This window comes from Eulemur rufifrons, chromosome 8 (genome assembly GCF_041146395.1).
Source record: "Eulemur rufifrons isolate Redbay chromosome 8, OSU_ERuf_1, whole genome shotgun sequence".
In the NCBI taxonomy this organism is placed as follows: Eukaryota; Metazoa; Chordata; class Mammalia; order Primates; family Lemuridae; genus Eulemur; species Eulemur rufifrons.
The window spans coordinates 68042996-68070939 of NC_090990.1; the positions used below are offsets into that span (position 1 = coordinate 68042996).

General features: G+C 36.4%; 1 protein-coding gene across 1 annotated transcript; it reads left to right on the forward strand.

The window, feature by feature from the left end:
* The first annotated feature begins 236 nt into the window (after window positions 1-236).
* CLCA4 (chloride channel accessory 4) lies at window positions 237-27913 on the forward strand. The gene is made up of 14 exons (XM_069478161.1): window positions 237-437; window positions 5894-6034; window positions 6175-6322; window positions 10195-10303; window positions 12172-12349; window positions 12683-12901; window positions 14925-15152; window positions 18238-18415; window positions 19750-19856; window positions 22449-22664; window positions 23276-23543; window positions 25446-25616; window positions 26528-26761; window positions 27123-27913. The coding sequence occupies exons 1-14, from the start codon at window positions 279-281 to the stop codon at window positions 27563-27565; spliced, it is 2799 nt and encodes a 932-aa protein (XP_069334262.1). The 5' UTR covers window positions 237-278; the 3' UTR covers window positions 27566-27913.
* The last annotated feature ends 31 nt before the right edge of the window (window positions 27914-27944 follow it).

A 27944-nucleotide genomic window follows, 5' to 3' on the forward strand; every position in this document is an offset into this window, starting at 1 on the left:
AGAAAATGTGTCCCAAGAGGAAGATGTGCAATGTATTTTATAAAAAGATCTGACTTCCTCTATGTTTCTTAGTCACTTTTACGGTAACATACAATAAAATGATTGAATTGAAGTTAAACATTTGCCAGACAGGTAACGTTGACCTTTGTACAGACAATGTCCCATAATTAGCCAATACTGAGCATTTTTAGGAGTATATATACATGGAGAAAAATAAGATGAATGAAAAGCCTCTTGAACAAACCAACATTCGGGTCAGGAACAACTAGACAGGAACAATGGTATTGTTCAGAGGTTTTATTTTTCTCTTAATTCTGTACCTGCTGCACAAGTCAAATACTTCCTTTGTTAGGCTGAATGGCAATGGTTATGAAGACGTTATCATTGCTATAGATCCTGGTGTGCCAGAAGATGAAAAAATAATAGAACAAATAAAGGTAAGGAAGAAATAGGATGTCTTATTTTTAATTTTCATTTTTCATTATTTTTAATTGACACATAATTGTACATATTCATGGGGTACAAAGTAATATTTCAATACATGTATATAATGTATAATAATCAAATCAGGGTAATCAGCATATCTGTCACCACATTTATCTTTTCTTTGTGTTAGGAACATTATGATTCTTCTCTTCTAGCTATTTTGAAATATATGATAAATTATTCTTAACTATAATTTCCCTACTGCACTATTGAATACTAGTATTTTTTATACCCATTAATCAACTTCTCTTCATCCTCCCCTCACTCCTCTACCCCTCCTGGTCTCTGGTACCAGTCATTCTACTCTCTACCTCCATGAGATTGACTTTTCTTAGCTCCCACATATGAGTGAGAACGTGTGGTATTTATCTTTCTGTGCCTGGTTTATTTCACTTAACATAATGTCCTTCAGACTCATCCATGTTGCCACTAATGACAGGATTTCATTCTTTTTATAGCTGAATAGTATGCCATGTGTATACGTGCCCCGTTTTCTTTATCTAGTCATCTGTTTCTGGACACTTGGGTTGATTCCATATCTTGGCTATTGTGAATAGTGCTGAAATAAACGTGGGCGTGCAGATATCTCCTTGATATATTAATTTCCTTTCTTTTTGGATATATAACCAGTAATGGGATTGCTGGATCATATAGTAGTTCTATTTTTAGTTCTTTGAGGAACCTCCATATTGCTTTTCCATAATGGCTGTACTAATTTACATTCTCAACAACAGTATATAAAAGTTCCCTTTTCTCCACATCTTTACAAATATTTATTATTTTTTGTCTTTTTAGTAATAGCCATTCTAACTGGGGTGAGATGCTATCTCACTGTGGTTTTTATCTCCACTTCCCTGATGATTAACGATGGTGAACATTTTTCATGTACATGATGGCCATCTGTATGCCTTCTTTTTAATCCTTTTTAATGTTAATCCTTTGTTGGATGAATAGTTTACAAATATTTTCTCCCAAAAAATGGCATTTTTTTTGTTTGAATTGTGGAGAAGCAAACAAATTTAATAGTGACTAATTATTGTGAAACTTTTGAATGCTCCAGGAAGTTTAAAAGCAGCATGGTGCAGGGAGAACAATGCTGGAATGGGCAGGGGGAGACAGAGGTTTTAGGTAGGGTTCTACACTGTCTCACAACCAGGTGAAAAACAAGGCACGGGGGCTCCCTGTTCCCCAGTTTCTTCATCTGTAAATTAGTAGTTGGACTCATATGTTCTTTAAAGAATTATTTACTGAATGCTATGGCATACTGGAAGAGAGAGCAGTGAATTCTTTAAAAGCTTCTGGCTTTGTGGAGTATATATTCTTTTCAGAGATACAGTTAATAAATATGAGTAAACGAATAGCAGGTAATATGGTAGTAGGTTGCTGTGAAGTAAAACAGATCAGGAAAGGGGGATATGGAGTGTTAGGTGAGGCTGGGTTGAGGGAGAATGTGGGTTACTGTTTCATGTAAGACAGCGAGAGAAGGCCTCACGGACAATGTGAGAGAAGAGCCCATTGAAAACCTGGGGGATGGGAACAGCATGGAGGTGAAAGCATGCTTGATGTGACCAAGGAAACAACTCTGAATGAGCAGGAGGAAGTGGAGGGTGAGCTGAAGTTAGAGAGGTAGCAGGGCCCAAACCATTAGAAAGACTGGCTTTTATGTGAGTGAGATGAGACTCCACAGAAGGATTCTGAACAGAGGAAGGTGTGCTGTCATGCGTGTTCTGGGATTACTTTGAGTATAGCGTTGAGGAAACTGTAAAGGATTTCCATTTGTCACTCATCCTCTATAGACTCTGTGATAGCTCAGAAGTGTAGAAGGACCCAGGTAGGAAACTCTCGCAGGTGAGCAGTGATGGTGACTAGGAACAGGGAGGTTGTGGTAGAGATCACTAAAGTGATACGATTCTGATCATATTTTGAGGGTATCACAGACAAAATTTCCTGATGGTTTAGATGTGTGGGGTGGGGGAGGGTGAGAAGGAAATGGAAGAGTCAAGTAAAGTAGCCAGGCACAGTGGCTCACGCCTGTAACCCCAGCAACTCAGGAGGTGGAGGTGGGAGGATTGCTTGAGGCCAGGAGTTCAAGGCTAGCCTGGGCAACATAGCAAGACACCCTCTCTAAAAAAAAATTTAAATTTAGCCAAGTGTGGTGGCGCAGGCCTGTAATCCCAGCCACTCAGGAGGCTGAGACAGGAAGATTGCTTGAGCCCAGGTGTTTGAGACTGCAGTGAGCTATGATCACACCACTTTAACCTGGGGCACAGAGTGAGACCTTATGTCAAAAGAAAAAAAAAGAGTTAAGTAAGACTTTAAGAGTTTTTCCTGAACAGTTGGAAGGATGGCATTATAAGACTAAGTGGAAAAAAACTTGGCATTTGGGAAATCAGGAGTTAGTTGGGGCATTTTGAATTTGTGGTGCTTCTGAAAAATCCAAGTTGAGGCAAGAATCTAAAGACAAGATGAAAGTTTGAGTGGAGATAAACATTTGGGAGTCATCAGTGTGTAGATGGTATTTAAAGCCATGCATTCACTAGGTAAGTGCAGATGGAAAAGGGAAAGGCTCCAGGATGAAACAAAGGACTCTGATTTCTAATATTTCTTCCAATTATAATATTTCTGTAATATAGAGATTGGTGTTATAGCCATGTAAATTGTTTCTTCTGTCCCTGACATCAACACCTACTAATTCCTCATTTTGAATTTCTCCACTGCTGGGTCCTGATGTTCACTGTTGTAACCTTCTGCATGGTGTCGTTACCCAACAGAAGCTGATGGTCACGACCCAGTGGTGATCAGGTGACTCTGTGGCTGATCCATTTGCACTTATCCTCTATAAACTCTGTTGCATCATAGAGATGTTTACTTATTGGTACCTTTTGAATTCCAGGGTTTAGTAAATATTCCTTTTACTAAAGAGTAATTGGTGCAGCTGATTATGAATGATAGATTCTTAGTGTCCAGTGTCAAACTATTCTTTGCTCAGAAATCAATATCTGAAAGAATTATTTATAGGGCAAAAAATTTGTTAACATGGTCTTCTATTGATAACTACAAATAGAAATTCAATTGTTTGCAGACATGCCTAGATTAAACAATGTTTCCAATCATTCTCCCAGCCTCCTACAAAGTCCTTGCATTTATATTACCAGGCAATCTTGTGAAATACTATCATCTACGTTACACAGAAGAGAAAATGGGTTCAGAAAAGTTAAATGACATTTCCAAGGTCACAATAGGTAGCACAATCAGAGGTAAGATCCAGCACATAAGTATGGAAGACTAGATAGACCTGGATTTGAGTTTTGGCTTGGATAAAAATGACAAAAACTTTTGTGAAAAACTGGTGAACCATTTGTGGTCTTTTAAAAAAAATTTTCAGATTATTATGGGGGTACAAACATTTTGGTTACATAAATTGCTTTGGTACCCATTTGAGTCAAAGTTTTAAGTGTGTCCATCACCCAGAGAGGTGCATTGTACCTGTAAGGTGTGAATTTATCCATCTCTTCCTCCCCACCCTCAACTGTTTGATTTCCAATGAATATTATTTCCATATGTACATATTAGTGTTGATCGATTAGTTCCAATTTAATGGAGAGTACATGTGGTGTTTCTTTTTGTGGTCTTAATCCTACTCCTAAGGATACTATCTGACTATAATGAGATTTATACTGAACTGGCTCATAATTCATGACCTGAGATGTTAGATTTTCAGCTTTCCATTTTTTGGGGGTTCATTTTTCTTCTTGGTTTGAGAGTACTTACTTTGGAAAACATTCATATCTTCATCTTTTTTGATCTAACTAGGATATTATAGAAATTCTGAGAAGGAATTTAGGACTATTATAGGAATTCTGCTTGGATACCCTGTGGGAACCCTTATTAACCACCCTAGGATAGTCCAGGGGATGACAGTCATCTAACAGGGGTCTCTGAAATCTCTCCACGATATGAGAACATAATCACTATCCAAGGCAGTAACTTGGGCCATGGAGACTCCAAAGTAAATGGAATCCCTTCGAGTTGTACAATGCACAACTCACACAACCATACACAGCAACCCTACTTCTTCAACCCATAACTCAGTTTGAACCACCAAATACACTTTTGTCTCATACGCACAGAGAGCTATCACTTCAAGCAGAAGGTGACAACCTGTGGAGATCTAAATATCCCTAAACAAAAAAAGAGGAGAGGCATCCTTAGGGAACAAAGAAAGAATTCTTTCACCTTCTTTAGGTCAGTGCTGAAGTAACCTGCACTCTACATTGGGAGCTCTCCTAAACCCTTTTCTGAACTTCCAGGCAGTCCTCTGGGCCTTCTCTTCTGTGAACTCTGGCCTTCTGACTGATCCCATGGCTCTGAGCCCAGTCAGTTTGCTAACCACATGCAGTACATATGAGTCAGCATACTGGACTCTCTTAAAGAGAACCAGGAAGAGATCCCTGTAATTCCTGAAGAAGAACAGGAAGCACCAAGGAGCCTGCCTTGAAGAAAACAACACTGTAGAATGGGACACTTCCAGCAAGATGAAGAGATTGGTATCATCATCCAGCACCCAGGATTCTTCAACTATTTGGCAGCCTTGATCATATGGAATAGATTACCACAAGTGGCTTCCACCCATCTGTTTACCCCGTAGGATATAAACTCAAGGGAGAGATGATTTCTCTTACTGTCATTGTATCTGGGCTCATAATTCTAAATATACGGTGATGTTATTTTCAGCTTGGTGGCAAAGCAACAACTCTGTGATCAAAATTTTGCCTCTACTATGGATTTTTCCATCACCCCACAGCCATGCTCCCAGCCCAGCTGCCTCTCCTGGAGGTGGGGTGGGTAATGAAAAACTTCTTTTATGACCCATTTTATAGACTATCCTTCTCAGCTTGTATCAGCTAATGTTGTTCTCTACTACTATTTCTTATAAACAGTAATAATATCAAAGTTTTCGGACTGCCTAAGTATAGAGTACTGAATAATTGGTTCCATCTTTATGCCAGCCATACAGATAGGTATAGTAATCCACTGCAGAGATGAGAAAAGTGAGCTTCAGAGCATTACATAAATCAACCAAGGTCTGTCGCCCAAAAAGTGCTAATGCCGTTATTGGTACCAAGTAAATGACTCCAAAGTCCATGTACATATTAATATTTATCAATTTTGCTTAATGCCAAGCATAAGCATTTGCCATTCGAGGTAGGATTATAGAAGACTCAGATGCCTTTCAATGCGCAGGACTGACAGGTGGCACAGTTGGAATGGTAAGGCAGAGACTCTGCTCATCAGTCAGTTGCTTTTTCTATCCACTCTTGAGTTGGGAAATGCCTGTTATGAACACCTGCTCTCTTAGTCCACTCTCACTTGGCCATACTCACATGTTTTTTTCCTTTAATAACAGGACATGGTAACTACAGCTTCTACTTACCTGTTTGAAGCCACAGGAAAAAGACTTTTTTTCAAAAATGTATCTATATTAATTCCTGAGAATTGGAAGGAGAATCCTCAATACAAGAGGCCAAAACATGAAAACTACAAACACGTAAGTGTGAAAATCTTCTCTTAAAAAATTGTCTTTTCTGATGCTCCCCAGTTTTGCCACAAATTGATTAAGAGTCTTTCTAACTAAACATTGTCATTTCTATTTTTGCTATTTTAACATGCTTTTTTAAACATTCTCAGGCTGATGTTATAGTTGCACCACCTACCCTCCCAGGGAGAGATGAGCCATACACCAGGCAGTTCACAGAATGTGAAGAGAAAGGAGAATACATTCATTTCACTCCCGACTTTGTACTTGGAAAAAAACAAAATGAATATGGACCATCAGGTAGGAATTTTGGTTAAAACATAATTTTACAATGATTGCAGCACACAGCTTTGAACATGGGTTAAGTGTGCAAGGCTTGGAGCCAGATCCCTAGGATCAAATCCTTGCTCCCCTACTTAATAGCTATGTGTAACCTTAAAGAAGAGACCTATACTGTCTGTGCTTATTCCCTAAAAAATGGGGAATAGACGAGTTTCTACCTTGTAGAATTTTTGTTCTGTGTTAAACTAGATAACCCAAGTAAACATACTCAGTACAGTGTCTACAAAAATTTGAACAGAGAGCAGCAATAATAAATGTTTTTCTTAAGGTGTACTTTTTAGATTTTAATTTTCCAGTTCTCCATAGCTGGATATTAATAAATCACATGTAAGTTTCATGGAAACCAGACATATAGCAAGCTAGAAAGAGCGATGATGCCAGTTACTGGTTGAGAGAAAACACTCATAGGCTGTTAGTTGCTGATATTATTAATCAACTGATTTGGTTGAAACAGATGAAATTATCTATAATTGATCATTTTGACCTATGAAAGTTGCAATTTCATCTAGTTCAAACTAAATGTTAAGATTATTTGTCCGAACAAACTTAAGCACGTTATTTTACAGATAAAAATGTAAATCATTATTAAAGGAGGCCCTACACATGTCTCTATTCAACAAAAACCTTCCTGAATCCCTATATCCCAGCATTGCCTCTCCTTCCTCTATTCTCTGTTCATTGGGCATTCATTAAATCCCTTGTTTCTCCCAAACACTCAGGTAGCCCTGGTCCTTTTCATTACCTCAACCGGTTCCCCACTCCAATCTGGAAAGCTCCATCATCCCCTGCCATCCCAATTTTACTTCTCCCCCATATGTTATCCTGACCATGTTTGTTCTCCTTGGCACCTCCAATCCTTTGTGCTCTTTTAGCTATACTTTTTTAGCATGTCCAGCAAAGTCAGTCATTTCAACTACAAGTATAAATAGCTCAATTCCTGCATCTCTCTTATCCTTACGTTTCATTCAATTTACTAAATCCCCAGTACTAAATTATCCAGCCAGTTTATTTTTGACTCCTGTTATGTGTTTTCAAGACTGTTGAAAAAAATTATAAAACTAATTGACATTATTACAAAACCACATTTTCCAAGCTCAATGAAGGTCTCAAAGCTACTCAAGTCTCAAAAAGAAATAATATTTTTACTTGGCTCTTCTCAACTCCCTTTCTCATTTCCCATAGCAGCTGTTCTAAACCTTCTACCATTCTTCTCAAGATCTCTAGCCACTCTTCTCAATCTCATCAATCAGTGCCCTAATTGAGAAAACAGAGGCCTCTACTACGTCCTTCCTTCCTATTTTCAAACTCATTACCACCTACACATCTCCCATCACCACCTGTCTTAGAAGAGGACATCTTCTCCAATTTATAAGGTCAGTGTCCCCATCTGAACTCCTGATCTGTTTCCATATTCTGCACCTCAGCCCTATTCTACTACTGATAGGTCACCCCTTCCTCTTAGACAGGTCTTTCTTCTGTAATGTGATATATGCGTATATGAAAAAATTCACATTCTGCACATCATGTCCTAAAAACAATTGGGCTTTTGGAAAATAAGATTAAGAAGAGCCCTCAAGATCTATACAATTTTGTAATGATAATAACAACAATAATAAGCACCTAGAAAGATCATTTAGATCACCCAAGCAACAATTAATTCAGTATGGCTGGGGGCTTCCACAGCACATATTAAAAGTATACACACACACACACACACAGAGAGAGAGAGAGAGAGAGAGAGAGAGAAAATGCTATTAGAAATGGGAACATGGCTAACTTGAAATGAGACGATGATGTAGACGGGAATGGCATTCTAAGTCAGAGCAGCTGCTTTTAACACACTGACTGCCACACTAGAAAAAAATTATTTTCTCTGGGACCACAATGTTTTATTAAAACAAAATGATCATTTCTAATTTGGCTTTTTTTATTGTTTTTCTGTGCAGTTATATGCAACGCCATCCACGTGTTTAGAAGTAAATTGTTAATGTTTATTGTAACAATAAGAACATCAACAAGTAAGATTTTCATGAACCAACTGCAGGGTTTTGCTTCATGCAGCCCGGGCTCAAAAACTAACCTGAGTTAAATACAATTCACATGGCAGTCAATGTGTTAAAGTGGGCTTGGGAGAGGGCTATCTGAGAAGAAAGCAAGTCTGAGAGTGGGCCTTTCTAAGAAGAGAGCCAGGTATACTTATAAGGAGTTTTAATTTTCTTAAAATTCACCAAATTCCTACTGCAGTAGCTCATATGAGGGCTTATTCCCTCCACACTAAAATTTATGATTCTACTCCCACTAATCTAGTTCCCCTTTGCTTAGGAAACCTTAAATAAGTGTTTTCAAAATTTATGGTGCAGAGGAATAACTTAGGGATCTTGTTAATATGCAGATTCTTGCTCAGTAGGGGTATAGGCCAGGCTGGAGAGTCTACATTTCTAAGAAGCTCCCAGTAACAGGATGTTGTTAGCCCCTTGTTGATGTTGATGGTGCTAGTTCAGGACCACATTCTGAGTAGCAAGGACTTAAAAGAACATGACTTCTTCATAATACTGGTATTTTCTGCCTATTTTCAGATATCATAGGAGGTAATTTGAGCTACAAAAACATACATTGCAGCAGAACAGACTTTATTTCCAATTTTTGATTTCTTTATTTCCATTTTTTTACTTTATTTCCTCCACTTCTGTTCTCTTTGAAGTTTTTTCTAACATTGCTAAAAACAAAAGTTCTACTTGTTTCTTTCTGCATCTCAAGCTGTGGATTTACCTTTATTCTTCCATTCACCCTGAAATTCTTCTGAAAAAAATTTTTTATTCTAACTCCCTCTCCCAAAATTTCTCCAAGTTAAGGACTATATCTTACATATCTTTATATTTCTTAATACATAGTATTGCACTGAATGTATACAATTAATAAAATTGTTTCATATAATTAATGCTTATAAGTACTATGTGCTAAGTACCCTAAATTAATCACTTCATTTTGACATCCCCAAAATTATAAATGGTCCATAACAGTATTTCTCAATCTTTTTCTTATTATCAAGCCCATAAGGAGCATTTTTAGACTTTTTTTCCCTAATTTTATCTCCATAGTATTTTATTTTATTTTATTTTATTTTATCTTATCTTAATTTTTTAGACACAAGGTTTTGCTCTGTCACCCAAGCTGGAGTGCAATGGTTCAATCATAGCTCACTATAACCTTGAACTCCTGGGCTCAAAGGAACCAATCCTCCTGGCTGAGCCTCCCAATTAGCTAGGACTACAAGTATGTGCCACAACACCTGGCTAATTTTCTTTTATTATTATTTTTTGTAGAGACAGGGTCTGGCTATGTTTCCCAGGCTGGTCTCAAACTCCTGGCCTCAAGTGTTCCTACTGCTTCAGCCTTTCAAAGTGCTGGGATTGTAGGCATGAGCCACCACAATTGGACCTTTCCTTGGTATTTTAATACAACAGATATATCAGATTATGTTGGTTGAGATATGGAGTGCCATAAGCCATTGTAAGAAAACTAAGACTTCCTCCAACCCAAGAACCAAAACACAAATCTCAGTCCACTCTGCCCATAGAAATACTCCATAAATGTTTCATTGATTGATCACGTTGTGGAATAAAAAGATATCCTGTATAACATAATATAATGTAATTTAATGTAATATGCTTTTTATAAACAAAAATATAAATGTTAGTAGTTATTGAAAACCTAAATCTAAATATATTTTGTAGTTGAAAGAAAAGTTCTTAAAACATTTGAGAAACAAAATTTGTATGGACATACAGGTACTAGAATTATGATCATATATTTGAAATGTTTTCCCACAGGTAGACTGTTTGTCCACGAGTGGGCTCATCTCCGATGGGGAGTGTTTGATGAGTACAATGAAGATCAGCCTTTCTATAGCTCTGCGTCAAAAAAAATTGAAGCAACAAGGCATGCATATTTAAATTTTCTTAAATGACTTTAGGCTTTTTAACTGTTTTTATTTTCCTTACTTTGATTTCTTTCAAATAGCAATCATTCATTTTTGTCCCAATGCAGACAATAGATGCTATGTCATAAAATGATGCTGTTATTTTTTTAGAAAATGTATCTTAAAGTAGTTGGTTGTCTACTTAAAATATACATAATTTCAATGGCAAGAACTTGGTTGGCAATTTGACATATTTTATTCCTCTACGCCATAGCTGTTAGAACCCAGCAGCACTGAAGCTGGGCACTATGTAAATAGGCCTACTACATGCTGGGAACAGGTCAGAGTTATTTGCATTATACAAGGATGAACAAAAGTGGTTAGGTAGTGCTAAATGTGGACTGAGTAAGAAATAAAGCAGCTTCAAGGAGACAAAGAGCTACTTCTTGGAGATTTATAAGGGCATTTTAAAATACCAGTGTAGCATCACAGTTAGTAATAGACTAACTGTGGTTCTGAAATAAAGAGAGAAAAATGGTTGGGGGAAATCAGTTGGAAATTGGGTGCCATCAGCCTCATCAATGTTAGATGTTCTGCTGGGGCTGGGGACTTGTCACTAATGTGCAAACTGAAAGGTACTTGATTTCAATCAAGGTCCTTCCTTTGCTCCATTGCACCAACTTTCAGGCACGCATTTTAAAAAGTATTACATTTATTGCATTTGTTTATGTCATATTCTCCCTAAATGTCTAATTTCTGCTGCAGAATATTCATCATGATTATTCACATAAATAGCTTCATTATGTTCACCTAGTTTTAGGGCAATAAAAGCATGGACATATTTAGGAGACTCCCTAAATAACTGAATAAAACCTATTCATCACTTCCTGAATTTGAACTGAAAGCCTATTGAGAAGATAAGATATATTCACACCCCAGCATATTTGTTGTAATCACTGCCACCTGTGACCAATTCCATGCAATAAAACATAAATCTACTCGGGTGCAGTGGCTCACGCCTGTAATCCTAGCACTCTGGGAGGCCAAGGTGGGAGGATTGCTTGAGGTTAGGAGTTTGAGACCAGCCTGGGCAAGAGTAAGACCCAGTCTCTACTAAAAATAGAAAAAATTAGCTGGGCGTGTTGGTGTGTGCCTGTAGTCCCAGCTACTTGGGAAGCTGTGACAGGAAGATCATTTGAGCCCAGGAGTTTGAGGTCGTTGTGAGCTAAGCTGACCCCACACTCTAGCCCAGGCAACAGAGAAAGACTCTGTTTCAAAAAAAAAAAACAAAAACAAAACACACACACACACACACACACACACAAACAAAAAATCATATGTCTAAAATGCCTCCATCATTCTTTATTCTACTGTCCTTCTTGGTAGCACCTTGTCTTTGCTTCCAGTCACATTTCCCTTTGGATAAAAATTCTCCTTGAATAATTAAAACACTTGTAACTATGCCACATCCCATTCTATTGTGGATATCATCTTTGAAAAGAAATCTACAAAGAACCTCAAGCTAAAGTTGAATCCAGAGTAAATGGGTTCACAAGTTACTTCATCCAGGTGCCTGCAGCACATTTACCACCACAAGGCCAGCAGGAGAGATGTCTAAGCAAGAGACCAGCAGCTTTAATCCCAGCAAAGAACCAACTATTGTGTATATCTGAAGGTCCCACTTAAAATTTCCCTCTAGAATTTCTTTAAAAATAGATAATTACTTTGATTGAGACCCTTAAACTTTGTTGTCAGAATAGGAAGTGCATGGTTCTCATAGAAAAATAAATACCTTGATTTAAAGATCATCATAAATAAAACCACTTAAGATTTTTTTGAAGTGTTAACAATTAAGTTATCACAAAGATTAACTGTCATATATTTTCAGGTGTTCTTCAGGTATCTCTGGTAAAAATAGAGTTTATAAGTGTCAAGGAGGCAGCTGCTACACTAGAGCATGCAGAACTAACTCTACAACAAAACTGTATGAAAAAGATTGTCAATTCTTCCCTGATAAAGTTCAAACAGAAAAGGCATCTATAATGTTTATGCAAAGTATTGACTCTGTAAGTATACCAATTATTTCTTCCAGAATTCATAATCAAAAGACATTGTGTTTTCAAAATATCTGTCCAGGTGACCTGACATATATATTGATATATGGTTCTTCGAACATTGGCTAACACACAGTAAACACTGAACTAGTGTTACCTATTATTATTACTATTGTTATTGCTGTGGTAGATCTACCTTACTATAATATTGATTCTCAGTGAATCATATTTCATTCAATAAACAATATATTTGCAGAACATACTTTAGATTTTTTTCAGGTGTGTAGTTAGATGTTTAAATGCATGATATATTAAAATTATTTTTTCATTTTATTAACCTTTTAGGTCTCTGAATTCTGTAATGAAGAAAACCATAACCGAGAAGCTCCAAGCCTACAGAACATAAAGTGCAGTTTCAGAAGTATATGGGAAGTGATCAGCAATTCTGAGGATTTTAAAAACACCACACCTTTGGTGGCACCACCCTCTGCACCTGCCTTCTCATTGCTGAGGATCAGTCAAAGAGTTGTGTGCTTAGTTCTTGATAAGTCTGGAAGCATGGGAGTAAGTTCATTTTTTCTGGATATAAGGACAGGGGGTTGATTGAAGGCCTAAGAACACACTGAACACTATCTGTACCTGGGTTGTTCTAAATTGCATGGTGACATAAAGTGCCATTACTGCCTATGACCATGACTTCAAGATATTGCAGCAAAATACTGTAGTAAAAGAAACATGCCAATATAATTAAAAAGACCTAACCCAAGGGTCTTTGTTTTTTCCAGAAAATGGATGGTTTACTGAGGGGAGTCTGGAGGCCCTTCAGTAAAACTGTATTTGGAAGGTCAGAACTAGAGATTGAAACATAAAAAATGATTTCTAATCATGTCCCTTTTATTTGTTGAAAATGTTTGAGAGATAGGATGATAGAATGGATTGGGGGGATGCTGAACTTTGTTCCAGGTCAAGGAACACAGGGATTAACCATATTTGCAATACTTATACAAATGACTTCTTTATGCTCAAAGACACAAACAAAAACATCACCATAAAGAAAATATGGCTTGATCTGGCCATTCATTCCTTCTAGTATCATTCAGTGAATGGGAGATATTGTGACTCTAGAAATACAGGTCAGTATCCCTGAGGAGTTCATAGTTAACTAGAAAAAACGTTCCCTTTTCCCATCACCTGTTTAAATCATACTCATCCTTCAATTTGAGATAAGCACCCACTTCCTCCAGGATATAGAGTGGGCTTCTAGGCTGGCCAAGACCCTTCCACTGATTCCCAACAATGCCCTGAACATGCGTCTATCAATATATATGATATTCACATTACACATTTCTTTCGCACTAGACTAGGAGATGCTTTAGGACGTGGAACCAGGTCTTATTCATCTTTGTATCCCCATTGCCTAGAACAGAGTTCATCACATAGGAGTAATCAATAAATAATTTTTGAAAGGAATGGGCTACAAACAAGCAGATACAATGTGATAAGGAACCAGAGGGATGGCACATTCAAGGCAGAACAAAGCATGCTGAAGAACAGGAATAAGGTCTTCAGCAAATGGTGGGGGAGTGGTTATTAAAAAGGACAGAGAATGATACAGCTGAATGAAATGAGCCAAATAATACAGGATTTCAGAGAGGGCAACAAAGTGCTAGACACCAGTACAGACAAGTGGTCTGGGACATGTCACTGGGGAGAGATGAGGTACTTGAATGGGAGAAGATGAGTATCCTCCCCTAGACACTGGGCAGGTAGATCCAGGTTTAAAGGTAAAGCAAGGTAGTGGAGAGAGCCCTAGAAGATAGGGATATAGGAGAAGTTTGTCATTATAACTTGATTCAGGGAGTTCAAAAGGAAATCTGGGCATAAGTTAGGGGTAAATATCACAGTCAGGGTGGTGATAAGGATTGGAGTAGATAAATGTATGAAGAGGCTTATATCCCAGACAATCACCTAGGAAAGATGAACGTGAGTCCTGATATGTTACCAAAGAGCCAATTCCAATTAACCTGTTGGTGGAGAAAGGGTGGGGAGAGGTTAGAAACAGAAAAGGAAAGTTGGGAGATAGAGACTGGGCCTCTCAGAAATTAGATGACGCTTGGGTCAGTTTTACCTTTTGGACAGTCTAGTACCCCAGTGGATGGGGTGGTTCCAGTCTCTGGTTGGAGTATGCAATAGTAAGGTTTACTTTGTAGGCTCTGAAGTGTGGTTTCATCTGAAGACAACAGGCACAGGAGCTCCCAGGAGTAATTAGAGTCTCTAACAAGTGAATCATTACCCCCAATTCCAACTCAAACCCCCCCAACCCATGCAACCTTCCACCTCTAACTTGGGCACTTAGCAGCCAAGAATCAACTCTAGTTAAAAGCCTATATAGTTTATGGGTCCCATAATATGTATAACTATGTTTTTTAATTTTATCAATTGAAAAAATGATCATTGCTTTCTCTAACATCAATTACTGTTCATAGAAAATTCTTACCTATAAGTTCTGTTCATTCATTTTATGTGATCTGCTATTATCTTCCAGTTGAAAACCACTTGGTTGTTTTTCTTCTTCTTTGTTATTCAGGGTTATAACCGGCTCAATCGAATGAATCAAGCAGCAGAATATTTCCTGCTGCAGATTATTGAAAATGGATCCTGGGTGGGGATGGTTCACTTTAGTAGTTTTGCCAGTATTGAAAGTGAGCTGATCCAAATAACAAACAGCAGCCAAAGAAACAAGCTCGTGGAGAGTTTACCTACAAGAGCTGGGGGAGGAACTTCCATCTGCTCTGGAATTAGAGGTGCATTTCAGGTGAAAATCATATGGCAAATATATTTTGTTCTTTTTTTATTTTCAGTACATTTTCATGTTAAGTGATGTTGCACACACTTGATGCCTAATTTTAGCATAATTAATCCTAAGAAGCAGAAAACTAAGCACAGAGAAAAAACTTCACTTGATTTTTTTAATGGATCAGTGAATCAATGAATAAACTGTGGATGAATAAATGACTATAAAAATACCACTAGTTTACAAGCCCAATGAGGTCAGGGACTTTTCTGTCTTGTTACCATGCAATAGTTGGTGCTCAATTAATATTAGTTAAATAAGTTTGCTTGGATGCAAAAGCTATCCATTTTGGGAACAATGAAGCAAATTATATGGTATGATTCCACTTTGGGCCATTTCTTATTTGAGTTTCTGTAACATTCAGTTAGGGTGAACTAATGTTTATCTACTGAAGCAGATGTAGAAGGGACTGAGAGTCATATTTAGAGTTAGCTATATGAGTTAGAGCATGAACTTGACATCAGAGCACTGGATGTGCTACTTACTACCTATGTAATCTTAAGCTAACATTTCAGTCCCTGGATTCTCGGTGCCTTATCTATAAAGTATAGGAATGTTGAGCCTAAGAATACTGAGTTATAGAAATGCCCCCTGTATTTCTGAAATCAAATCTTGCCTCCAGAAATACAGGGGGCGGGGAGTTAGCTACGCTCCCTGCATAGGAAAGTATAGGAAATAGGAATGCCTAACTCATAATGGAATTATTATGAGAATTAAGTAAAATACGTTTATATACTTAAAACAATATTTACTGTATTACATAGTAAATTTTTGATTCACAATAACTATTACTATGAATCTTACTTTTAACTGAATGGTCCTCTTTTCAGTTATGTCATTGTCCTGCTGGAAATCTTCACTGTCTCTTCACTGTCTGTAAAATTAAGTTCGAATTCCTCAGTCTGATATTATTCAAAAGTCTCTCCCCCCAACACCCCTGCCCAATAAATTTGGCTTCACTTTCACCTGTCTTTCTTGTCTTATTTCTCAGTTCTCTATCCTCCATCCTCTACCTCTATCCTCTATCCTCCAACCAATTTACTGCGCACATTGTTCTCCAAGCTCACTGTGTACTTAACAGTCTCCATATATTTGTACATGCAATTCCTCTGCCTAAAATGCTTCCCTTTTCCCCATCTTTACATGTTAAAATTCTACTAATCCTTCAAAATCCTTTCTCCTTCTGTAGCTTTCCTTCTACTTCCAACCCTTTTGAATCTCTCTCTTTTATTAACTGCATGACATTTTAGTGTAGGTTTGTATTAAAAACATGAAGGCCTACACTCAAATCACAATTGTCACATATTAGCTTTGTGACCCTAAGCATGAAACTTAACCTCTCTAATCCTCAATTACCTCATCAGTAAAATGGGATAATAAAAGCTAACACATAGGGTTGCTCATGTTTTAATTTATTCAACATATATTTATTGAGTGCTAGTTATCTGCCAGGCAAAGCTGGTTCACTCTTGTGGTGCATCTTATATAGTGGGGAACAGATAATAAATAGATAGATAAAAACAATAATTGCAGATTGTGAAGAAACCAAACAGAATGATATGATAGAGTAACTGGGAAAGGAGGGGAACTACTTTGGGTAGAGAAGCCATAGAGGCCTTCTCTAAAAGGTGACATTTATCCTGAGATTTGAAGGTGGAGCCAGTGGTTCAGGCAGAAAGGAAAGTGCAAAGTTCCTTGGGAAAGAGGTAGGAAAGAACTGCATTACCCTAAGGAATGACAGATGTTAGTGGCACTGGAGTTTGGCAAAAGAGTGGGTATGAAAGGTGGTTGGAGAAGTAGACAATGGCTAGATATTTCAAGCTTCAAAAAATATAAGGTATTTTGTTTCAAAGCATCAGAATATGATAATCAATTTATGTTTTAGAAAGATGACTCCAGTTGCCCTGTATAAAATAAATTGTAGGGAGTAAGAGTGGTAATATGGAGACAGTTTGGGAGCTTGGACTTGGATTAAATTACATGATGTATAAAACACATAATTAACACATTGCAAATGTTCAGTAAATGATAGCACCATAATATTTCCCATACGTTACAATGTACATAATAGTCATTATTTGCCTCCAAACATGCAAAAATTATAATGGCAGTGGTCAATTTGTTCTCTGATACCAGCTTTGTTAGATATTTCTACATTCCAAACCCTCTTCTGCAAACCTACATACATCCCCACTCTATGTCCAAGAAAGCCACTGATAATCTAGCATTTTTTGCCTCTTGGCTTATACTCAGTTTCTCAAAATGGTGCTCCAAGAATCCAATTAAAGTTGTCAGAGAAAATGAAATATAGTTGCTATCTGGGGCTAAATTCTCTTCATCTTCTCTTGCAGATACCCAGATTCAGAACTTTCAGTTTCAAACTGGCTTTATAGGAAAAGGATTCAAGCTACAAATTGAACTCGATAAATATAATTCATGTATTCTTTGAGCACCACCAATATGCTTAGTTCTATGCTAGGTACTATTAGAAGAAAACCAGAAATTATATAACAAGGTCTTTAACCTCAACGTGCTTAGAACTTTCCATATCTTTTATTTATAAGCATACTGAGGGTTTCCTAATTTGTAATCAATGACACATTTTCATGATGAAGTAGATTCTTAATGCATCTAGCTGTATGTTTAACAAATTTTATACACTGAAGGCTCGTCATAGGACAGTCCAATCAAGAAAAAAAGAAAAATATTTAATATCCACATACCACAATTATATTTCTGGTATCTAATTGACTCGAGTTTCCCAGGTTATCACTGTCATTTAGTATAGGCAGGGATTTTACAAAGCCTGTTCCCACCTAATTTCATTTGGATACATATTCCCTACAGTAGGGGGTCAGAAAAAAGAATTCATGTTTAACTTCCCACAGGGACTGTTGATTGAAAATTCTATGATTTTAAAACAGGGCATATTTCTGCTATTCTGCACACTTTTGCTTATTTTCTCTGTAATTTTTTTCTAATTTCCCATCAGTCTATTTGCTCTAGGAACACCTGGTAGTAATTGTGCTCTGAATTGTGTTTGCAGGTGATTGGAAAGCTATACCCCCAAATAGATGGATCTGAAATAGTGCTGCTGACCGATGGGGAGGATAACACTGCAGGGAGGTGTGTTGAAGAAGTGAAACAAAGTGGGGCCATCATTCATTTTATTGCTTTGGGGGAGTCTGCTGATCAAGCAGTAATAGAGATGAGCAATATAACAGGTAAAACATGATCTATATATTCCATCCTTTAATATCAACGCATAAATATAGAGATTGACAACTCAACAACTTCTCTTGAGCTCCTGCTCTGCAGGCACTGTGCCAAGAGCAGAGAACCAGAGTCAAACCAGATCCTATCTCTGTTCTCATGGCACTCAGCCTAGTTGGCTGGAGAAAAATAAAATAAAATTGCTAATAAAATAACATAATCAGATAACATTCCTTCATAACAGGAGGACTATAGATGAATAAAGTTCTATGTGAGCAGAGGAAGCCATTAACTTTTCCAGGGTTGTATAGAGTCAAGGAAAGAAAGCATAAGAGACTAGGTGACTTCTGAGTTGGGCCTTGAACAAGGTGTTGAATTTCTCTAGGAAGAAAAAAGGGTGGGAAAAGATGATCAGGTCATGAGCAAAAAAATCATGTTGTGATGACAATGCAAGGTACATGGAGGAAATGGTGAAAAATCCATGAGACTAGAGCATAGACTGTGGGATAGGTGTATGTGATTAACAGAAGCTCAGGCTGAAAAAATGTAAATTAACAACAAAGTGTCTAGATAAACTTTAAATATGGTAGCTGTTTTTCAGACACACAGACATGTCATGAAAAAATGTATTACATGTTTCCAATACCTTCTTAAACATAGTAGAGAACAGAATATATAATTTAATTTATCCCATGAGTATCAATTATTGTGTTCAATTGGCTTCTAATGGTACTAAATATATACCTGCTTTGTAATGCTCAGTGGTAGAAACTCCCATCATTTCAAAGTGCTTTCGTGGCCATTATAAAATTTATTTCTGTCCCAAGTAGCCCTTTAAAGGTAGTAGTTTTTAGACTTGTTTCTATTGCTTTCTGTTTTTCTATCTGCTTATTGCCAGTTTTGGTTAGGATACCTAAACAAAGCAGCTGTTTAATCTTTCTAACTTTCTGATTTTGAACTACTCTGGCTGGAAAATCTGAAAGCCAACTTTGTTAGAACCATATCTTATATAAAAGTCAATGTAATTCCCTTAAAGGACTATGTAAAGTCTGTGAGCTTTAATACATGGAATTGTTCACATCTTCTTTCATGTTCTATGATTTTTGGAAGCATTTCGGGTAGCTAAGATTTTGATACTGAGGTATTATAGTAGCTTTTGCTTCCTAGTTAGGTCATTTTTAAATTAGCATTTCAGAGTTAATCTTTACACCTATGTGATTTTGCTCTATTTTAATAACACATACTGAATCTATGATTTTGTTTAAACTATAACTTTATTAATCACTAAAATGTAATAAGTACTTATTTTCTAGAAAGTAACCCGGTTGATGCATTTACATTTTAGGAGGAAGCCATTACTATGCTTCAGATAAAGCCCAGAACAATGGCCTCATTGATGCTTTTGGGGCCCTTACATCAGGAAACGCAGAACTCTCCCAGAAGTCAATTCAGGTCAGAGTTCCCACTCCCTGGGTTTTCATGTTTGCATTTACCATAACAAAGAAAAAGAATTTGGTAGTTTTAAGTTTTGAGATCTATAATTTTCTCAAAGTAAAGTATTAATTAAAATCAAATCTTCAATCCAAAATAGAAATTACTCATTAGATATAATCAAATTAATTGGTAAAGAAAGAGTGAAATAAATGGTGAAAAGCAGATACACTGTCCCTTTTCCTGTTCCCATAGGCTTTGGTTAAGGGATAACATTGAAACCTAATAATGTCAAATTTTCCACCAAAATAGCCTTTGTCCAAAAGAAAGTACTCAGTTTTCAATGAATGCATTTAAAAAAGAAAGAAAGAAACCTCATGTTTCCAAGCTTTATTCATCCTTAACTGCTATGAAATAGATTTAAATCAGACAAATGAACTCAAGAAACTGGTTTGTAAATGAAAAGAATGTATCTTGGAAATAAATTAAGCAGGGGAAAGATGGGGTGAATAATCATTGTATATATACAAGCCTAGGGCTTCTCTCACCTCTTCAACCACTACTTTCATTAGCTTTTTATTTTAATTATCTATCTTCTGAACTCAATTCTTTTTCTCATCTGTATCTCGATAGCATCACCATTTTTTGTTACTTATATTCAAAAGCTTTGAGTAAACTTTGATTCTTCTTCCTCCTTCATGTCCCATGTATAATGTCAACACATTATATGTTTTATATATGTTTGAAATATGTTTTACAAAAATCTGTTTCTCTTCTTTCCATTCCCACAAGTCTATGTCATGCCACTTTATGCCAAGATTTCTATGTTCTGTTTTCCAATTCAAGTCACTGCCTACATTAAAACTTGTCATGATCACCTAAACAAATCTATTTTCCTCTACCTCTCAACAATGAAGAGAACAGAAGTTAAAGGATGTGAGCTTAGAGTATGTGCAGATTGGTTTGGAGATGTGGTCTGTAGATTTACCCTGTAAACAGGTTAAAAATTGGTATGAGTTCTAGCCTGGCAGTGTGTCGAGAATAAACTAAAGGAGAATAAAGATCATTTCTGAGATTTTCATCCTGGTTGACTGAGAGAATGATGATCATACTGTCTGAAATTGACAAGTAAGGGGGAGAGAATTGATTCTGAGTATATTAATTTATATTCTGTTTATTTTAAATGGTTGATGGGGATACCAAATGAAATATTCCAAAGACATTTAAAAGTATAGGAGCAGAATATGGGAAGTCAGTTAGAAAGGAGATATTTACATGCAAGAGGTGCTCAAAGTTTTGAGAATGGACTTCTTTTTTAAAGGTGTGGAAAGTGCAGGAAGAAAGTTTTGTTCCCCTTATTTGAAATACCTGTGGTAGGTTCTTAAATAGAGAAATCACAAAAAGAAAGTAAAAAAGAAAGTAATTCATTTTTAAATTTAACTCAATAATAGTACTTTGTCTACTCAAAGACATGTTCACTTAGCAGGGGACTGAGATTTTTGTCATAGCAATGATGTTTCAGTAGAATTCATTCCTTTCTATCAGTACTGGACTGAAGCTGCTTTTGGTTTAGCACTGGGCTGGAGTGGAAGTGGGATTTCCTACTGTTCCTGAAATTACACTCGCTAGGAAGCACCTAGGTCAGTGGATAAAGTTGTATCTCCTGGGCCTTTATGTCAAGTGAAATAAGACAGGCACAGAAAGACAAAGGCTGCATGATCTCACTTATATGTGGAATCTAAGAAAATTGAACTCATCAAAGTAGAGAATAGAATGGTGATTACCAGTAGCTGGTGGGGTGGAGGAGTTAGGGAGCTAGTGGTCAAAGGACAGAAAATTTCAGAGAGATAGGTGGGATAAGTTCAAGAGATCTATTATACAACATGGTGACTATAGTTCATAACAATCTATTGTATAATGGCCTTGAAAATCACTAAGAGAATAGATTTTAAGTGTTCTCACCACAAAAAAATGGTAACTATGTGAGATAATGTTAATTATCTTGATTTAGCCATTCCACAATGCATATATACTTCAAAACAACATATTGTACATGATAAATACATATAATTTTTATTTATCACTTTAAAAAATAAATAATCAAACAAAAAAGGTTGGCTCTCTGCACTAAAAGCTATCAACAAAGACTTGGAAAACTTTCTTTAGAGATCCTCTCAAAGAAAGTCCTACCTTTCTACTTCTTCTCTTCTAAGGATTTCCACCTTCATACATCAGTATTCCCTCCCATTAAACATATTTACTGTCTTGTGCTTCTCCTTCTGTCCTGTATGAAAAACGATTTCAAAATTCCACATCAGGAAAATATCCAAGTGCTTGCCAAGACAACTGGGAAAAAATAATAAGGTCATAGTCCCATAAAATCCATGTTCCTGCTCTGTCTTTTACTAGACCCTGTCCTTTCCCCAGACTCTACACTTCCATACTTTCTGACAACTGTCACATCCCAATCAGCTTTCGGAGAGATCACAAGCTAGTACGCTATACATAAGCTTGTTCTCATGCCAGAAATTAAAAACTATCTTAAAAAGAAAAAAAAATAAAATTACTCCTTCCTGCAGTCATTAATTTTAAAATATATTTATATTTAAACAGCTTGAAAGTAAGGGATTAACACTGAGCAGTAATCTCTGGATGAATGACACCATAATAATTGATAGCACAGTGGGAAAGGACACCTTCTTTCTTGTCACATGGGCTAAACAGCTTCCCAGTATTTTTCTCTGGGATCCCAATGGAATACCAATAACAAACTTCACGGCGGACACAGTTTCCAAAATGGCCTATCTCAGTATTCCAGAAACTGCAAAGGTAAGCAATCAGCTCTTAGACTTCTTCTCAAATGTTTTTAAAAGCTGAACATAAATTGTTTAATGTCATAAATGTGAGTACCAATGGTTGTATCAACTTCAAAATTAAGATAAAATAGTATGTCCTTTCTATGCCTGTGTAATCCTAAAAATTATGATGGCAGAAAAAAGGAAAAAAGAATTTATGTATCAGGAAGCAGAAAAGAAGGTAGTCTAAGAAGAATTTTAAGGAGGAAACATGGGAAGAGTCTATGAAATTTGGTGGGTAGAGAGCTACAGAGTCCTTCCTTATTAGTCCTTACCAGATCAATGAGTCTATGGACTGTGAGACCAAAGAACAAAGCCAAAATCAAGGCAAACTTTCCAAAACTTATTCTTTCCAATTGAGATGTCACAAAATATAGGCATCATGCATGACACTAGTTGGAATGCCCTGTCTGAAATACCTCAACTCTCATCCTTTTGCCCTCAAAACTCTGAAAAACTTGTTTATTCTACTCTACACATATATGATTTATTTTAGAATTGGAAAAATTCTAAATTTTAATGGAATTTCTAATATAGAAATTAGCTTGACTCTGGATACTCACTGTATTTCCATTGAAACTTTAGGTGGGCATTTGGACTTACAGTCTTCAATCAAAAGCAAACTCAGAAACATTAACTATTACAGTAACTTCTCGGGCAGCAAATTCTTCTGTGCCTCCAATCACAGTGAATGCTAAAATGAATAAAGAGATAAACAGCTTCCCCAGCCCAATGATTGTTTATGCAGAAGTTCTACAAGGATATGTACCTGTTCTTGGAGCCAATGTGACAGCTTCCATTGAATCACAGAGTGGAGAAACAACAGTTTTGGAACTTTTGGATAATGGTGCAGGTAATTCATAGGTTTTTACAAATAAGCCTATATTTTCCTAACGCAGGATATGTTATGAGTCTCTGTGGCAATGTGGGTCAGTAAGACAGGCATCAGAAGAACCGATGCAGATTAAGGAGGAACAGCAAGACAATTAGGAAATTCTACCCAGGTGAAACCTACAAAGTGCTTAGCAAATGTCCTGTACATTGTAAGCACGCAACAAATGTAATCTATTGTCATCGTTACTGTTTTTCATCTAGACTAACATTGGGCAATGTCTGTTACCAGTTAGGAAGGTCTCATTCAGGAGGTTGAGGACAGCATCAGGAACTCTGGGCACGTGTTTCTTAGGGGCACATAATCAAGAAAGAGAGCGTGAAGCACACCCAGCCAGATGTGATTAAGTGTTGGAACATGGGCCCTGGCAGGGAAAGGAAGAGAAGCAGGAGTAATTCTCAACAGCTGGAACAAAGTACAAATATAGTCCTCAGAACTGAGGCCCAGGGGCAGCTAGAACTTCCACAAGACAGGAGGAATCATCACTGGGGTGTCAGATACCAGCTCTGACTGGCAGGAATCAAGATACAGTGTTGGCCATAGTCTATCTCCCTGAACTTTACAATGAGTGGTGCTTAAAGACCTTTTTCCCAGACTCTGGATTGTGCTGAGAACTGAACCTTCTGTTAAGAGGTTAATGAGCAAGGAAATAACCATATGATAACCATCTGAATCAGCAAAGTTTTCTATCAGTATTTTTTGCAATGTAATTTATTCAATCATTGTATAATCATATCTTTAATGAGAATTGGCACTAGGAAAAACTGAGAAGGTGAAATTGTTCTTTCATGCACCTCAATGCCTTCTTCAGATATAACAATATTTCACAACGATCCCTTGCCTCTTTTTCCCCTTTCTGCAAAACCATCTATACTACATTAAATCTTACCAGGATCTAGTTTCATTTTCTCAACATTTTATCAAATGACAGTTTAGCTAATTACTAATTTGGAATGGCTTTACCTCAGAAGGTACTGGTGATTAACAATGACAGAGAGCAGTCATTCTCAAACTTTATTGTACAAAGGAATCATCTGGAGGGCTTGTTAGAACACAGAATGTTGGGATCCTTCCCTAGAAAGTCTGGAAAATTTGCATTTTTAAAAATCTCCAAATTTTTAGACAGATGCAGATGCAACTGGTTCAAGAACCTCACTTTAAGATCCTCTGTCTTAGAATGTTAAACCGCCTGGGAAATGTGTCTGCAATTTAGCTGGCAACTCTGATGCCGGTGATATCATATCAATATGATACGATATTCTTGAGCTCCCTCAAATGTTTATTCTAATAGTATATGGGATTTTCCACTGTCAGACGAGGTAGTTAATGGATCAGAAGAGCAAGAGCTGAGCATTTAAAAAAAGAGTTGTTTATAAGGCAAAATAAGTAATTTTAGTTGACTATAGTGAGAACTAAATCCTATTCAAAGATACTTTTTCCTTAGTAGGAATCCTTTTGATTTAAACAGAGAGATGACAGAATTAGTGTGTTTAGACAAGGTGAGCTGAAAGCAAACCACTTGGTGGAGAAATGATAAGAAAAGTACTACATATTGTAATCTGTATATAGATTGTTAAGGGATAGAAAGGTGAGGTATTTTGGTATTTATTATACATACATATCAATGTGTGTATATATATGTTATATAGATGTAATATTTATATATCAAAACAACTCAAGGGTATTAATTCAACAATATATTGTTTTGGCAGAGCATAATGGAATATTCTCCAAAGGGTCAATCTCAAAATATTGCGCCTACTCTAGGGTACATCCTTATAGAAACCAATGCTTGTCTTAGAAAATGTATAAATTTATCTTTTTCTTTACAATAATAATTGATTACTTCATTTCCATAATAAGGTGCTGATTCTTTCAAGAATGATGGGGTCTACTCCAGGTATTTTACAGCATATACAGAAAATGGCAGATATAGCTTAAAAGTACAGGCTCACGGAGGAACAAACTCTGCCACGCGAAGCTTACGTCATCCACTGAATAGTGCGGCATATATACCAGGCTGGGTAGTAGATGGTGAGTAACTCATTATATCTGAAATCCAGTGACAGTTTAAATAATATTTGTATTTGATATGATTAAGGTTTCAAACACTTTACAATTCAAAGTATAGCTTTTCTCACTTCTAGAATTAAGTTCATACTAGGGTTTGCCTCCAAAATAATCTAAGTTTTCATAAAATGTCTGGAACCTAGTAAGCACTCAAAAAAGGTCAGTTATTATTATTAGTTTGGAACATCTTACTGATGTCAACAATAATATGCCCAATTTTCAGCTCAGGATGAAGGAAACAAGCCAATATGTTCTGAACCTAAGTACAAGCCAGTGGCAGAATTTATCCTTCAGATTATATATGCTGTAAGAGAATTTGGGATGTTTTTATTAAATAAAAAAGAAAAAATGTGTAGAACAAGATGATGATAAGGATTAAGAATGCATTCTTTGCTAGCTTTCCTCTAGTCCCTTAGCTTATGACTTTTAGGGGCTTTCAGTTAGCAATTGGAATACAATCAGAAGAATTATTCTTTAGCACTTGCAGCATGGAGGAAGGGACCCAGCACAAGTGGTTGGAAAGGAATTGGCAATGATTTCCCCCAGTATATTCCTAGCTTGGAGATAATTTAAGAGGTAAAGCAATTCCTTTTTGAAAAGGCATATATTGAATTATATAACATTATTCCCATTCAGTGCTGTCTTAATTCCAAAGCAATTTGTTACCTGATTCTATCCTACAATAACCTGGTAAGGATACTAAAGGAAGAATTCTCCCACCAATGGGATGCTTATGATTGTATCACAAAACTTAGTAAAAATGTGACTGTATATATGAGAAACAAAAGGAAAAGACAAGTGGATGGTGATTCATTGTGTTCTAAAAAATGCTAGCATGGTTTTGCCCATTACAAATCAGGAAATTTTCAATGTAGGGGAAATTGAAGCAAACCCACCAAGATCTGAAATTGATGAGGCTACTCAGACGACCTTGGAGAATTTCAGCAGAACAGCATCTGGAGGTGCATTTGTGGTATCACAAGTTCCGAGTCTTCCCTTGCCTGACCTGTACCCACCAAGCCAAATCACAGACCTTGATGCCACACCTCATGGGGATGAGATCACGCTAACATGGACAGCACCAGGAGATGATTTTGATGTTGGAAAAGGTAAGGACAAAGTGTCATGTGGTTTTGACTTAAGTGAAAGGTGGATTATTGCAACGGCAAGGGTGTAAGGATGGGTCAGGGAGAATTGTTTTTAATTGAAAGCTCGGCAAAGTATGAATTTTAAAATCTGATATTTTGGAATCAAACAAACATGATACATTTAACCTGGCCCTACATTTCATACAAAGAAGAGAGCACTTGAAAAAGCTTAGAAGTCAGAATTCAGCTTTTATTGAAAAATGAGTAAGGCTTTTGATATGAATATTTGCTTTGTATAACCAAACATTTTTTAGAATAAATAAAAAGGAAGTAATATGCTATGCACCTGTTTCTAAACTACATGTTAACTTTTTTTTCTTAGTTCAATATTACATCGTGAGAATAAGTGGAAGTATTCTCGATCTAAGAGACAATTTTGATGATGCTCTTCAAGTAAACACTAGTAATCTGTTACCAAATGAAGCCAACTTCAAGGAAACCTTTGCATTTAAACCAGGAAATATCTCAGAAGAAAATGTAACCCACATATTTATTGCCATTAAAAGTGTAGATAAAAGCAATTTGACATCAAAAATATCCAACATTGCACAAGTAGCGTTGTTTATCCCTGAAGCAGATCCTAGTCCTGATGAAAATTATCCTAATCCTACTCCTGATAATAATCATCATAATTTTGGAGTTAATATTTCTGTACTGGTGTTGTCAGTGGCTGGGTTTGCTGTAGTTGTTACTATTATTGTAAGTATTACCATTTGTATCTTAAAGAAGAGACAACCTTCAAGTGTACCTAGAACAGGGTTTTAAAAAACAAAAACCACATAAGTAAAGGATATTTCTGAATTTTAAAATTCATCCTGTGTGATCATAAACTCATAAAAATACCTTAAGAAGTCTGGAAAGGATACTTTGATTAAAAATAAACATCCATGGATATGTGAAAAACTGTAAGTCAAAATTAAAGTTTAAAAATTTTATTTATTTGTTATTTTTTCCTAAATAGTGATAAATAAAGATTATTTTTCATATTGGTCCCTGGTTGTACATTATTTGACACAAGAGTTTTCTGAAATGGTATTTCAAATTTCATCAAGAAATTAAAATAGTCTATTTAAGTAGTCAAAATATATATAAAGGAAAGCAAATAATATTTGGGAAAAATTAATTTAGTCTTGATATTGTTACA

Excerpts from the sequence above, each read along its gene's own strand:
- CLCA4 (XM_069478161.1), top strand. The coding sequence starts at position 279 with ATGGTATTGTTCAGAGGTTTTATTTTTCTCTTAATTCTGTACCTGCTG. Across the intron at positions 12,902-14,924 it reads ATAAGTCTGGAAGCATGGGA|GGTTATAACCGGCTCAATCG; the intron begins GTAAGTTCATTT and ends TTTGTTATTCAG. Across the intron at positions 22,665-23,275 it reads GTATTCCAGAAACTGCAAAG|GTGGGCATTTGGACTTACAG; the intron begins GTAAGCAATCAG and ends TTGAAACTTTAG.